At 32.6% G+C, this 16,662-nt stretch overlaps 1 protein-coding gene across 5 annotated transcripts in view; it reads right to left on the bottom strand.

The window, feature by feature from the left end:
- The window catches only part of GRID2 (glutamate ionotropic receptor delta type subunit 2), a 1,449,748-nt gene that overhangs the window by 679,111 nt on the left and 753,975 nt on the right, over positions 1–16,662 (bottom strand). For all 5 annotated transcript variants that reach the window (XM_079153230.1, XM_079153229.1, XM_079153231.1 and 2 more), the window contains exon 4: positions 1,361–1,566. In XM_079153230.1, the coding sequence (XP_079009356.1) occupies positions 1,361–1,566 (206 nt within the window). The remainder of the gene's footprint in view (positions 1–1,360; positions 1,567–16,662) is intronic.

Here is a 16,662-nt window from a genome sequence, read left to right on the forward strand (position 1 = left end):
CTCAGAAATATTATGTAATTTTCCCATAACTGATAACAAGAGAGGAGGTGAAATGGACTCATCCTTGTCTTGTTATACCACTTTTGTGAATTACTAACCAAGATACAAAGTCCAGTTGAAATGTGCTTTCTCAATGAGCCCTCCTGATTGCCTCACACAGAAATGACCACTGATGCTTCTACTTAATTTACTATAGTTTTACATTTTGATTTATATTACATTGTTACATACTTGCTTTTAATATTCTAGAGTATGCTGTGTTTCTTGAAGGAAAGAGTCAATTCTAAAATCGCAAGTGTCCTTTCCATTATGTAAAAATCTAGTGGTGCAATGATATTAAGTCATTTTCTAAACTCAGAAGGGTGAAGTTCTATATCTGTCCTTAACTACACAACAAAATTCTGTGTTAAAATAAAAAAATGATATTACTGATAATTTCCACAAGCTTTACCCTTTTAGTGATTTATATTTTGCTTCAAGACTCTTGAAAACAATTATATTACAGAGCATCAAGGAACTTCTAACACATTCTTAATTTATAGCAGGACTCAGAAGCCAACGAAACCATAGGGCTGAAGTGAGAAAAAATATATGAATAAAATGAAGTCACCAAACTTAGAAACATTATGTGACAGTATGAATGTCATGACCAGTTATATCACTAGCCAAAATTAAAATGTGAAGTAAGGCTAGAATGACTTGATAATAATCCTTTGCAAGACGATCACAAGCATTTCAGAATAGAGCGATGTAACAGCAATCACTAGAAAGTCCTGTATTTTTATAGAGTTTTAAAGTCTCTAACCAAATTAGCAGCTGCAGTTAAAAAGTTGAAGATGTGGCATCATAAAATGTGCAATGGTCATCACTTTGCTTGGTTTCATGCAGTTTTAATTACTTGTCTTTGTACAGAGTTCCCAGAGCAAAAGTAAATCTGTTATATTTTTTTAAAGTAATAATGTTTAGGCAATCACAGTTTGATTCAAGTAAATCTTCCCTCAGAAGTAAAATTTTAACTTGCAAATAACATTCAAGGATTAGTTAGCTGTACCCTTGTGAATTCATTCTTGACCTTGCTAGATACATTCAGGTGAACAGTACTTTTCAACCTTCATTTCTTAAAATTGTCCTGGCTTTGTGCCTAAATATATATAAATACAAACATTCTCAGCAATTAACTGGACAGTATGGGGTAAATACGATGAGCAAGGAATTCACTGTGCTTCCTCCATTAGAGTTAATGAGAGTTGAGCAGTTAATTCCCTCACCTTGCTCTTAACTTTCATCATCCTCTGTGGGGCTCATTTCAAAGTATTTAATTTTTCCACCCTACCCCCACTCCATGATGATTTTTACTTACCTCACTGATGAAGGATTTGGCTGTGGCAGGATTCATAACAAGGATGGCTCGCCTAAGAGTGTCTCGATAGCGATTCAATTCCTCTATTCTCATAGTATCAAAGAGAGTGGTGATCATTTTATTGATGTTGTTTTCTACCTTTTGAAGTGCAACGTCCATTCCCTGCTGAGACACTTTGTCCAAAAACTCCTGTATTCCACGGATATCTAGGAATATCAAAACCCATCAAAGTGTGAATTACAAAATAGAAGGGAAGTCAAAAGTTATTTCACTATCAGCACAGCTTATTGTTCCATGTTACAGGCTGTCTAAATTACTGTGTATCTGATGTATCTCTTAAATGTTTGTGGTTTGACTCCATATGATATGTGTCCAAAATGTAATTTCTTTAAACATGGATTTCTACCTATCCACTCAGTATTCTAAATTATCTTAACTCTAGAAAATGTGAGGATGGTGGGGGGCATGGAGAGAAATTTTCTTTACTAAAATGTGAAAGGAGGAAAGTAACTCTCTATTTCCTTGGCACTAAAGAGTGTTATGAATATCACTGATGACAGATGAATATCGATCAAGGTTACCAGTGTTTCTTAAAATGAACAACAATATCATTTAATTGACATTTATAATCTAAACAAATAGCAAGAGTGTTTTAAGAAATTGTCTTTGAACCATTTTAGGTCACTTGGACCGCAAGTAAAATATCTGCAGTTTGGTCTATTTTATCAGCACTACCTCCTACTTAAATTTGAAAAACCTGGTAGGAAATAGCTTTCTTTATAGGAGTATGGAGAAAATACCATATATATTACACAAATTTTAAAATATATTTCAGCATTTAATATTATAAACATTATGTATCACTTTTAAATGAATGATGATCTATAAAATATTTACATGTCCATTCTAAAATAAGGAAAGTTCTAAAAAGTTACCAAATAAAAAGTCCAGTGTTTACTTCATAGTCAAATAATGAAAGTAAAATCCAGTCTAAATAAAGGAATTAAAAATGTACACTTGGATATGTATTTTAAGTACCTATATGTTATCAGTATTTCTTTCCAGTGCCCCTTTGGATGTTTATAGTAGGGATTTGAAGTGATAAATATGATTGGAAAGTACACCAGCCACAAAATCTTAATGTACGAGATTATTTTAATATTTCACGAACTATGGTTTTTCATTTTAAGTCTAGGATATAAAAAGCTTAAAGGAAAAATAATTTGCAAAAGTAAGAAACAAATAGGATTTAGGAACTTATAAATAGACTGTATCTCAAAATCCCTAATTGTACATAACTGTATACATATATAAGCCTATCAAGGGGAATAATTAATATAAAAACAACAAATAAGCCCAAAGAACAAGAAATAGCTGTAAAATTAGAAACTCACAAATAACAAAATTTTATATTTGCAAGGTTTCAAATTAATAAAAGATTTTGGTTTCTTCTTATGGTTGCCTTTATTTTTTAAACATTATAAATAGGCTATGTTCACTTGTAATGATGATTTGCAGTCTTCAGAATAGACATCCTGTATAAATTCTACCTTACTTTCCTTATTTCTATTTATATTATAAACTCAGGATGTCAACATAAAAGCAGGTTAAAAGGACAAAAGGTTCAGCTAGAGCAGAACAAGAGATAGAATATCAAAGGAATCGTGTGCTCATTAAATATTCAAGTTAGAAAGTACCTAAGGTGTAAAACATTGGCACATGGATTAAACAAAGGGTTAATTCTGATGGAACTTGGTAGCCACAGGCAGAAGTAGAATAACAGAACTGTGAACACACTGCAAATGTATTCTCTAACTTTGGTGTGAATCAGAATCACTTGAGGAATATTAAAAGTACAAAAACCAGGGCCCTGACTCAGAACCGTGATGTATCCCTGTAGAGTACACATCAGAGCACATTTTTATTTTGTATTATAAGCTTTTTCATTTGAATTACTTAAATGTGCATTTAAATACTAGACAAAAATATATACACTGAAATAGGTCTGAGATGCTCAGAAAATAGCATGACTCTGAGCATAAGACTCCAGATCACTCACACTCTGTGAATTCTGACCACCAATACAAAATACTAGTGCAATCTTACATCTTAACTCTGAGGACAGGTTGATTTCAAGAAGTTATTTATTGAATACTGGACACAATGTTATGTGCTAGGAGTGCAGCAATGAATATCTGTCCCCACAATGAGACACAATCAATGAGTAAACCAGCTGCTAAGTACAAATCACATTGAGTGCTTGAAGAAAACAAGGAGGGTGCTCTGGTAGGTAATAGGGTAGCTGGGAGGATTTATTTCTTGTTAGAACACTCAAAGTTTTCTTTGAAAATTTGTTTTTTAAACTACGATCCAAAAGATGAGAAGACATTACTCGGGCAGAGAGATAGGGAGGGAAGACAACAGCTCAGGGAAAATGACCCAAGTGGGTGGAGAGCTTGTGTTTGCAGAAACTGATGGAATCCAATGTAGGTGCTGCCTAGAGGCAGAGCGGAGTCAGGCAAAGCTGCATGAGAGGGTGGACCAGTGTGAAACACAGAAAGGGACATTGATTTTAAGTATAGCCTTACTCTATTGAAAGTTTTAGGTAGAGGGACTGACAAGTGGATGACCAGCTATGTATGCAGAGTGACTGATTAGATAGTATGGTTCAAATTGGGCTTGTAAGTGACTTCCCCTTGATTTAAAACAGTATGATTTTTTTTTTTTTTTTACTTTTTAGTTTTGGTTAGAAGTAAGATCTGTATTGTTATTTGCTCAGAAAAGTGATATGATAAAAGATCAATGCTATTTCTCTGCTTCCTTACCCTGACATTTGGGTTGTCACTTCCTAGATATGTGATTTTAAAATTTGAAATTTTTTGATCATATTGAGGAAGTATGTATCATATAGAAGCTTTTGAGTATTTAAATTGGCAAGTGTATGTGTGTCTACACAAAATCCAATGCAGGGGGTAACACAACAGTTGCTACTATCAATAACAGTACAGTAACTGTTGAAGAGACTGTTGCTTCTCCCACTAATAGGCCAGATTGCCTAAAATTGACTCATGGCTAGCTACCCAAAATAGCAAGCATAAAATCCAAGGTAGCTTTTGGGATACAGGAGTTCAGCAGTAATAGTTTTCTTATATGAGAATGACACTAAATGCTCATGATAAGTAGCAATTGGTAAGTGCAATTAGAGAAAAATCTGAATCATGCTATTAGCTGCTCTGTGTAAAAGAATCATTAAAAGAGAGTAGGCCTTTGGTTTTGTTAATTAAACGTGAAGATTACCATCACAATTATTCAGTTTCATTATCTGTACGCTGATTAGTTGGCAGTTAATGAACAAAGTTCCAGAGGTTACAGAAATAAAAATGACATGATGCTTAACCTCAAGGAGCTACCAGACTTGTAGCCCCTGTGACTAGTGCTATTTATTGATAACAGAAAGTTAAACAGTAGTTTTGGTAATTCCCAGTAATTATTAATTCTACTGACCAGATGATTACATAACAGCAAATGGGAAGGGTGGAGGGAGGCTCATTAACTGAGTTACTAAACATAATATTAAGGGGAAAAAAAAAGGACTTTTCCCTGGGCACCGTAAAGAAATTTATGGGAAACATAAAAAAGGCCTCCCCCAAATGCCCACATTGTAATCCCCATAATCTATGAATATGCTAGGTTACCTGACAAAGAGGATCAAGGCTGAAGATAGAATTAAGGTTCTTAATCAGGTGAATTTAACGTAGGGAGATTATCCCATATAGGTAGAACCAGTATAATCTCAGACCCTGATAACTGGAAGAGGGAGGCAGAGGAGGAGCAACTGACCAGGAGAGCAGACCCTTTAGGAATGGACTGAGATTTTGCATCTTCAGAGATGCAGTTGTTGCTGGCTTTGAAGATTAGGGAAGGGAAGCAATAGTGAAGAAAGGTGGGTGGTCTTTAGAAGCTGGAAAAGGTGAGGAGATGGATTCTCCCCTAGTGTCCTCAAAAAACACAGCTTCACCAGTGCTTTGATTTTAGCTCACAAGTTGAATTTATCGAATTGTACTTATGTTGTTTAAGCCTCTAATTATGTGGTAACATGTAACTCCAGCAATGGAAACTTAAATAGAAGTATGCTTTGATTATTAAGTCAGCATTTTTCAAATTTTGGTGCATTGAACTTTATTTAGGAATCATCTGGAGAACTTGAAATTTTCTGAGCCCATTCCCACTGTTATGGACTCAGCAACACTCTGGACAAAGCCCAGTGATTTTTCCTCACTTGATGGTTTGTAAGAGACCAACTTGTGAACCAGTGCTTCAATTTCTTAACCTTTGCGTCACAGTCTTCTTTGAGAAAATTCATGATGATTAAGGGTCCTTTCTTACCCCAGTAAATACACATACCCAACACATTCTGCACAGTTACTTGATTATTGTATTTTGGTCTAATCTGCTTGCTTCCCTTAAGCATAGTTATTGAAGGAGCCAGATTAGCATTTTGTTACTACTTTTAATGAATTTTTCCCCAGGATTTTGCTACCTATGTATGTCTGTTAACTTGGAATAAGGAAGTAAGATATTAGATATCCCCATGTTAGCTAATAGTGCATACATTTCATTTAAATAGACATTTTAAATAAGAATGTTAAGAAACATTACAAATGTGTAAATACCTTTCCCAATAACCTTCAATTGTTTTCAGTTATTAGTCAAACTCAAGTTATCATTCAGCTTCAGGAAAAACATACCAAACTGTAGAAGGTTGGGTTCTCAAGGATGCCAAGTATGATATGGTGGCTAGACAACAGAAGGTGATTAGGAACCACTTCTCAGGAATCACTCTTGTACCATAAGGGAAGGGAGCAAGGAGGATACTGCAAAGATTCCGGGTTGTCTTTGTTGAGACACGGAAGGAGCTCTGAAGGTCTGACGCTCTTCAGAGTGAACCCAAGGTAGGTAGGGCTAGAGGAAGAAGCGCCTTTATAACACTGCATGGATCCTAAGTGGCTCTCCACAGCTGACAGCAATTCCTGAGAAGGGTAGTCAGCTGTCAGCACTCACATTGGTTGCAGGAATAAGTCCTCCAGTTTTGAAAAGGGATTTGAAGAAATAAGACCAGAGTCTGAAATTTTCCTCACATTTTTGGGGTCAAATATTAATGTTTTGGTCTTCAGGAAAACTGATATGATAAAGCTCTTTCTAGTTATGTCTAGTCACAATTTCCATCTATCTTTTATAAAACAACTTTTATCTAAGGGAAATACAACTAACTGCATATGATACCACAAAATTAGGTTTGGATCGACACTTTCCTGCCTATTAACCTATTAACTGCCTATTGGCCTATTAACTTGGAATCAATTTCATAGTTGATATCTTCTGTTTTTATGATTCTAGTATTCTTTCTCCTTTATTCAAATAACAAAGTGCCATTTTTCATTTAAGAACTGAATCTGTTCCCATCCCTTGTGTTCCACACATGGCCAGTCTCTACCTTGTATTACTGGATGGTCCCTTGGTCCCAAGCTGGTTCATTTGGGTTCTCCTTAACCTTGGGCTAAATAGTTAGTCCAAAAAAATTTAAAGAACTCAACCAGAGATTGATACAGAGACAATGTAAAACAAATGATCTTTCTTTGTATCATAAATTGTAATGTAGTTTGGAATTGGGGAGCCAGCAGGTCTAGTAAGAAAGTAGCTAAAGAGAAACAGACATAAGCCATCTCTTCTCTAGACATCTCTACTACAAGAATTGATTAAGAAAAAAAGGAAAAAGAAAGCAGTAGTTTAGTTTGAAGTGAGTTTCTGTCACTTGTAAGAGGAAGGGTATTGACTACCATATACAGATATGATATGTAATTAAAAAAATACACATGGTAGTTTGATAATGATGATGTAGCTCCTGTCCTCAGGGAGATCCCATTTTAGGGGAGGAATAGACATTTATGCAGGAAATTATGTTTTATTGTGATGTTGCCAATTATAGGCAATGTAATAAAGGAATAAAGCATTGGGAAAGTAACCACTCACAGCTTACCTACAGAAATGATTTCCTCACCTAATTACTGGAATTCCTGATTAAAAAAAAATAGGATGTGTATCATGTTAAAGCAGTTTTAAATTGTAAACTTCTGTGCAAAGTACATTTTCATTATCAAGACTAGTAACCTCAGGCAAAAGTTCTATTTTTACTGATTTGCTGCTATCTTTTTCTACAGAAAAATGAAAACTGGAAGAAAATCTTGATAAGAAATAAAGGTTGATCTCTGTAACATTCTTAGAACTTAATATTCTAGTAATCATCAATTTCTCTGATATCTAAATTGTGTTACCTACTTAGGCCAGTTTCCCACAACAATTCTCGAAGATGTAGTGGCTGATTGGAACTCAATGATTCATTTTATTAAATCATGTAAAATAATGACTATATTATGATCTCTAAAGTAAGATTAATTTTAATCTTTCTACTAAAAATGTTTTACATTAAAATAAATTACAGTAGAAAAATCCTAGAATTTAAGATAGAAATGCAATTCTAAACTGACCCTAGAAAGAAATCAGAAATATGACAAACCAGAGAAATAAGACCAATCAGGTGTCAACTTTAAGCCAGATATATGATACCTGATGTTGTATCCCATACCACAGTCAGCATCCATATAGATCACTTTCTAAAGCAATCATTATGTCAATCACTGGGAAAGGTACTTGGAAGAGAATCTTAAATAAAAATGAAAACCCTTGTTGTCATGGAGGGTATTGTATATACTACCAGATTATAACAGAAACCAATTAGAGATAGCATGATCTTGCAGTGCTACTCATTTTGAAAATTATAGTTGCAATTTTACTAAATGTAGGGACATTCTCCAGAATATATCAAAATAGTAATTCACAATCTGATCTTTGTATTCAAATATTACCTTTAAAATATTGAATTCAATAAGAAAAGAGATCTGTCACTAAGTTTGCATGTCTAATTTTTCCTCTATTCATCTCTTTTCCTTTGAGTAGATTAGGTGCATTTAATCATTTTGATCACTTAATGCATTGAAGACATCTGTTTGAACTGGAAGACTTTGGAACTGCACTCTTCCAATCTTGGCATATCTGAAATTATTACAGTATGACAACTTTTAAAAATAAAACTTAGGACCTTGTGATTTTCTGTTTTTGATAAAAAGAAATCCTTTTTATTGCTGGTTACATGAACTCTATCATTGAGCTTCATGAATTCTTCCCAACACATGAAAAGCAAAGCTAACACTGTTTTAAGACTTGTGTCCTGAGAAAATAAAGCTTTTTGCCATTGAACAATTTTAAAAATTTGATTTAAGAGAACTCACTTCAAAAATAATTGTAGTCATTTAGTGAGTACTTTTTTGGCATTTGTGGTACATTTTTTACTTTATATTTTAAAAATAAAGATAACAATATGGTGTTTTAGATTTTGAGATGATATAGTGTAGCAATCATGACCCATGCTGAAATTTTTTGTTAAGAATTTGGTATTTGAGCATAAGTTCACAGGTTTTTAGTATGAGGGTCATCTTTACAGTAATGCTGATCAATATTTTAAAAGGACATTTTACTGATAAATAAATCCAAAGTAGTAGAAAATACATTTTTTACAGAATTGACATAGTATATACTAAAGCAAAAGAAGTAGTTCAATAAACTGCTTGGATTAATTATATGCTTATTGATGCACATTTAAGTAAATGAGAGAACTGAAAACTGGAAAGTAGCCAAATGGGTAATAAACAGCTTTAAAACTGTCAAGAGAGAAAGTCAATAATATTATACTCATCAGACATTTGAAAACACCCTCAGGGTAATCATAAACATTTGCAATCAGTTAAGAGGAATGTGTCCATTTTATGGGCTTTGATTAAACCTACATCGACTGCCATGGAATAAATGTTATCATTTTTAGGATTGCATTTATGAGAACGGTCATCTAATTTTTGTTTCACAAGGGTCTTCCATGAGGCAATTAAATTGCAAGAAAAGGGTTGTATAGACAAGGTTGTTGCTTAAGTACCTCAAGTCATTTGACTGGACTGATCCTTCATTTGGAATAACTAAATCAATGTTTTCACTATGCAGAAGAACTCATAAATAACTAATTTGTGAATCCCTGAAATTGAAAACTTTAATTTTGTGTATGTGGTTGTCAAAAAGTATGTATTTCTATTTCTAATGATTTGGTCATTTCCATGCGAAGGTATTTTATTTTATCAATACATTATGCACATTTAGGTTTCTGCATAAATGTGTTAACTAATTATGGTAAAGATTTATATATGGTTGAAAACGTGTTACAGAATGGAAAAGACTACCCTGTAACTATAAGAAAAGTGTCAGAACAGCTAAGACAATAAAAAGATTTTTAGCTGAACAAAACAAAATTAAACAAACACATTTAAACTTGAAAGTGTGTTTTAGAAGATTTTAAATCTTGAATTTTAATGAAAATGTAATTTCCTTCTGATAAGGAAAATTTCCTTCAAACATAAAAAGGAAGTGCATGTGTCCACATGCTCCTACTCCTCACCTGTCCTGGGAGGGGACATCTTAGAACTCAGGCTGGTGCCTTAGAGCCCTCCATATATCCCTGACCAAATTACTGGGTTCAAGGATTGGCAAAAGACCCAAACAGAGTAAAAGACTTGATATAAATGATATAAATGGATGTAAATCCATATATGTGATATATAATATGTGACATACAGACCAAAGAGGATTTCATTAGCACTATCATCTGTAAGGATGCCTACAGAGTTGCCTGAGAATGAAGCCAACATATGGTTGAAATAGAGATGAGGATACAGTTAAGAGAGTAACCACTTTCAGTAAGTTCATGTCTTTATGTTGTTATTGTGATAAAGTGCTTAGCTGCCTCTCATCCTTGTATTTTTCAGTCTTCCCAACTGGATCCATCTTAACAGATTTGTCAATATATCCTTCACAATATTAGGGTGTGAGTTCAATATTATTCTTAGATAAAAGAAATTCGAAAATCCAAGTAGCACATTTAAGAGAGCACATAAACTTTATGACTTGTACAATTCTAATACCTCAGCTACATATAGTCCTATTAGTCCAGAAATTTAACTTTTCTCTCATAAATACTGTCAGAGAACAGAACTCTTCCATAAAAGTCATCTGTCTGCTTTTCATTTCTACTCTAAGTACCAGCCCCTCTTATAACTTTCTGGTTTCTATGTTGTGTCAGTTGTCAGACTCTTTAACTCTGGAATTCATCCACTGAATAGAGCATCCATCTAAATTTTTTGCCTAAGCTTCTCTGATAGTCAGTCTGCTTGGATTACTGCCAGTGGCCTCTCGCGAGTCTGTTTCAGTACTGTCCCATGCATTTGACAATACTTCTTGGAAAACATTTGATTGAAAATATGAACAACATGCTAAACAAATTGAAGGTTATTCAAAATTAGAAATTTTGGTCAACTATATAATGAGTGACACATTAAATATATAGCATAACTTTTAAAAAGGCAAAATTAAGAGACCACAGAAAAAAGTGCAAGTGTTTTATATTGCTAAAGAGAGGAATAGGTCTCAATTCTCTCAACACTGACAAGACAGCATGTGGCATTTTTTGTGATCAATAAAATGTGTCAGGTCTTATACAGAGAGATCAGACAACTAGAATAGCTAGGGACAAAGATGTTCTGAGAGTTGAAACATAAAATGTACATCAAGGTAAAAAAATGATGAGTCAAATTTGTTGCTTAAGCAGTAGAAGACTAAGACAGGTCCAGTGAGGAATAGTCATTTTCTTTATCAATAAGATAGAGATATAGAAATATAGATGTCTCAATAACATATTGATATAAAATTATTGTATTAATAATAAATGTCAATAATTATAAGCAAAATATATTATTTATATTATATCAGAAAATGACTCATATCACTCATTTTATATATATATATTCAGTTTCATAGAAAGAAATGTTCTCTAACAACTAGAAATGTTCAACCTCCAAAAAAGGAAAAGATCCTTCAAAAAGTACTGAGCTGTGTATTTCTTGGAGTATTCTGGCTGGGGCAACAGTGCTAACAATTCTAAGATGTAGAAGAGGAAGTCTGCTAAAATTCTGTTTACTGATCCCTCTTCAGGAAACGAAGCTGGCTGTATAAGATCACCTGGAGAGTTCAGAAAATATATGTTGGTGGCCTACCTTGCAAAAATTCAAATTCTAGTGTTCCAGTGACAGGGCTAAGTAGTTGAATCATTAAAAATATCTTCCAGTGATTCTAATAGAGATTTAAGTTTTAAATTTCTACTAAATTACATTCTGACATTTTGTTTGACTCCATAATTTCTAAATGATTATTACTAAATCATGGCATTTAAAGTTCTAATACATTGTAAAAATTGATTTTTCCCTGATTTTCTTTTTCCTCCCTCCCTCCCTTCTTTTTTTTCTGTCTTTCTTGTTTCTCCTCAAATATCTGGTGGGGGTTGGTGTGGTGGTGCATGCCTATATCCTAGTATCTCAGGAGGCCTCATGAGTTCAGGGGGATCATGAGTTCAAATCCAGTCTCAGCAACTTAGCAAGGCCCTAAGCAACTCAGTGAGACCTATCTCTAAATAAAATATTTTTTTTTAAAATTTGGGATGTGGCTTATTGATTAAGTGCCCCTGGTTACGATCCCCAGTACCTAAAGAAAAAAAAAAAAAAAGAATATATATATATAGTAGGTTGTTCTATCTTGGAATTTTGTATTCAGGTGTAATTTACATGCAATAAACATATCTTAAATGTTTAATTCAAAGTATATTTATTATATTCCACTTTTATTGCCAAGATAACAAATACTCCTATTACCACTGAAATTTGTCCTTTTTTTTTCTTTCAGGACAATCTTCTTCAGATGTAGTAGCAAAAACTTTCTGATTTGTATCAACATTTTTTAATTTTTAAATTTCTTGTGAATAAAATAAGAGTATACATTCTATTTTTCTTTTTAATTTCAGGATTCCTTTAATCAACATAATAATTGTATGTTTCAATAGTTCATTATTTAATATTGCTGAATGATATTCCATTTATAGGCACATGAAAATTCATTTAGTCATTGAAAATTGATGGGCACTTGGGTTATTACCTGATTTGAATACAAAGAATAATGTCCCTACAATTATCCTTATACAAGAATTTATGTGTGGATGTGCATTCTTCTTTCTCTGAAGTGGAATGGATGGGTCATATAGTGGGTGGATATTTAGCGTCATGAAAAAAAATACCAAACTCTCTAACATGCTTGTATATTTTACATTGCGACCAACAAAGTATACGAGTGACTGTTCTGCCTCATCCCTTAGGCAGTATTGGCAGTCTGTCTTCAGCCAAACTAGTACAGATTAATATTTCAATGTAGTTTTAGTTTTAATTTCCCCGTAGATTAAGAAGGTTACATACTTCTTGGATTTGTCATTTATGTACCTTCTTATGTGAAACACAAGGTTTTTCCCCATTTTGAAGTGTATTTTGTTCTCATACTTTGTAAGAGTTGTCAACATTTTTTGTCTGAGACCTTTTCATAGACTATATATTTAAATACATATTTAAATAACGTTTTTAGATATAAGTATTGAAATTTATTTCTCAGTGTGTAGTTTATCTCTTTTCTTAATGTTCACTATTATCATGCAGGAAATTTAAATTTTGATTAGTTACAAACTAAGTTTTTTGCTTTTTTGCTTAGTTAATTAGTTCATTTTCCATACCCATTTAAATAATATTTGTATATTCCAAAATCATAAAGACAATTTCTGTTTCCTTCTCAAAAATTGCTAATTGTTACTTTCAGTTTAAGTCTATGATAAAACTTGAATTAAACCATGTCTTTGGTGGTAGATTAAAAAATGTTTTTATTTTTTATTTTCATATAGATATCCAAATTGAATCAGCATTATTGGTTAGAAATACTTCACTGGAATGCATGCCTAACCCTTCAATGCAGAGATGTCATACAAGTATCAAAATCTTTCTAAGAACCAATAACTCACTTCATGTACAAAAAAATACACCAGAAACCAACCACATAGTAAGTGATACATGTAAACTCTCAAAAAAAATTTTAAATAGCTATTTTAAGGACACTGAATAAACTTCCAGAAAACACTGAGAGATAATTCAGTATTTATAGCAGAAACTTAGGAGAGAGACTGAGTGAACTTTAAAAAAAAATATCCTTCAGGTGAAATGTACAATCAGCAAAATGAAAGATGCAATAGAAATCATCAGTACTAGACTATATCAAATAAAAGAGACTCAATGAGCTAAATAAACAGGCTATTTTCTCCATAGTCAGAGGAGAAATAAAGAAAACAATGGAGATTAGTGAAGAAAGTCTGTGGAAAATTTGGAACAGAATTAAAAGGGCAAATATTCAGATTATTTGGGTCCAAGAGGGATTTCAGAATGCCAAAGAGGCTTATTCAAAATTATAGTACTAGAAAACTCCCTAGGTACAGTATCCACATGCAAGAGGGTCAAAGGTAGCCAGTAAGATTCAACTCAACCAATTCTACTAAAGACATAAACACATCATCAAAGGTAAAAGACAAAAGAAAAGAAACAAATTACATATAAGATGGTATTGTTTAGATAAGAGATGTCTCCCAAAAGTTCATGTATGAGACAATGCATAAAGTTTTGAGGTGAAATGATTGACTTATGAGAGCATTAACTTAATCATTGCCTTAACTCACTGACATGGATTAGCGGCATGATAACTGTAGGTAGGTAGAGTATGGTTAGAGTAGTTATGTCACTGAGGCCATACCTTTGGGATTTATATTTTGTCCTTGGTGAGCAGAACTCTCTCTGATTCCTTGTTGCCATGTCTGGAGCGCCTTTCCTTCACCACACCTTTCCATCTTAATGTTTCACCTCATCTTGATCCCAGAGCAATGGAGTTGGCTATCTATGAACTAGGCCTCCGAAACTGTAAGCCCCAATAAACTTTTCATTCTCTATGTAGTTCTGTCAGGTCTTTTGGTCACAATGATGCAAAACTGACTAAAACATAAGGTATTCAAATTCATCTGACAGATTTCTCAACAGAAACTTTACAGTTTGGAGGGAAAATGGGATAAGACTTTTATAGTTCTGAAAGAGAAGGCTGTCAAACAAGAATGTTGTACTTAAATAAGTTATCTTTAGAAATGAAGGAAAGACAGATATTCCAAACAAAAGTTGAAAGAATTCATTACTACCAGACCTATCATACAAGAAATACTAAAGGGAATTCTTTAAACTGAAAGAAAGAGATGCTAATGATTAAGAAGAAAAGATCAAAATATATAAAATTGACTAGAAAGAGTTACTACAGAGACAAATGCAAAATGCTCTAATATTGTAAACATGGTGCATATACCATACATATATTTATTACAAATTTAAAGAAATAAAACTAAAATAATAACTATATTAATATGTTAAAAGGAAATATAGAAAGGTTTAAAATGATACATTAAAAATTGAAAATGTGAGGAAGAATAATGTACAAGCTTAAAAGTGTATTACTTTTGCATCTTTTTGTTTCTTTTCATAACTTTATGATAAATGGCAAGATGCTAAAATTTCAAAATAACTAAGTATAACTAAAAGATGTTTTTGCAAGCCTCATGGTAGCTACAGGACAAAAACCTAAAAGTGGCACACCAAAATTAATAAATAAGAATCATAATACATTATTAGAGAAATCCTTTAAGTATAAAGGAAGACTACAGAGAAGTAGAAAGGAAAAAAGAAACTACAAAAAAAAAGATATATTAGAAAACAAAAATCATTTTACCTCAAGATATAAGAACACTAAATAGAAACTAAAAACAGAACACAGAAGATAAATGAAATGAAGATCTAGTCTTTTGAAAAGTCAACAAAATATACAAACCCTTAGCTAAGGAACACAAATATAGAGAAGACATATATATATATATATACATATATATATATATATAACCAGAGATGAAAAAGGAGACACCATAATTTACACCATAGATATAAATAGGATACATAGAGACTATTATGAAAAAATTATATCAAAAATTTCATAATCTAAAAGAAATTCTTATTCAAATACACTTTACCAAGATAAAATCATGACAAAATAGAAAAACCTAAGAAAACCAATAATGAGTAACAATATTAAATTAGTAATAAAACATCTCTCATCAAAGAAAAGTCCAGGTCCAAGTGACTTGATTGCTGAATTCTACCAAACATTTATAAAAGAACTAATATAAATTCTTCTCAAATTGTTCCCCAAATATAAAAAGAGGAATGAATTCTTCCAAACTCACTGTATAAAGTCAGCAAGATTCTGATACCAAAACCAGATAAGAACAAAACAAAACAAAAGAAGATATAGGCTAGTATCACTATTTAATATAGATGCACATATCCACAACAAAATACTAGCAAACCAAATCCAACAACACACTGAAAAAGATTAATCATAATCAAAATGTATTCATCCCAGGGATGCAGAAAGGATTCAACAGACAAGAATTAACAAATGTGATACATCACATCAAAAGAATTAAAGACAAAGACCATATCTCAGTATCTATAGAAAATTTTTGAAAAATTTGATGTCCCTCCATGGTAAAAATGCTGAACAGATTATAAGTAGAAGGAACATACCTCAACATAACTGGGGCCACATACAATAAACTCACAGCTAATATAATACTGAGTGGAGAAAAGCTAAGGCTTTCTTGCTAAGATCTAGGACAAGGTGATGATGCTTATTTTCAAAAATTTATTCAACAAAGTACTCAAAGTCCAAGTTAGAGCAAATGGCATGGTTCTATAGGTAACAAAAACCCCAAAGACGCTACCAGAACCAATAATAGACTATATTATAACTAATAATTGAATCCAACGAAGTTGCAGTATATAAAATCAGTTTGTGAAATTAGTGCCATTTCTATATGCCAATAATACATAATCTAAAAACATAAAGACAGAAAGAAATGCCATTTCCTATAGCTACAAAAATATAAATGCTTAGAAATAAATTTAGGAGGTAAAAGATCTCTATAGTTAAAATGAGGAAACACTGATAAAAGAAATTGAAGAGGACCTACAAACCGGTAGAGACATCCCATATTCATGCACATGAAGACTTAATATTATTTAAATGTCCATACTATTCAAAGTAATGTACAAATTTAATAAAATTCCTACAGAAATGCCAATGATATTTTCTCAGAACTAGAATAATACAATCCTAAAATTTATTTGGAACCCAAGAAA

Source organism: Sciurus vulgaris (genome assembly GCF_902686455.1).
Source record: "Sciurus vulgaris genome assembly, chromosome: 9".
NCBI lineage: Eukaryota > Metazoa > Chordata > Mammalia > Rodentia > Sciuridae > Sciurus > Sciurus vulgaris.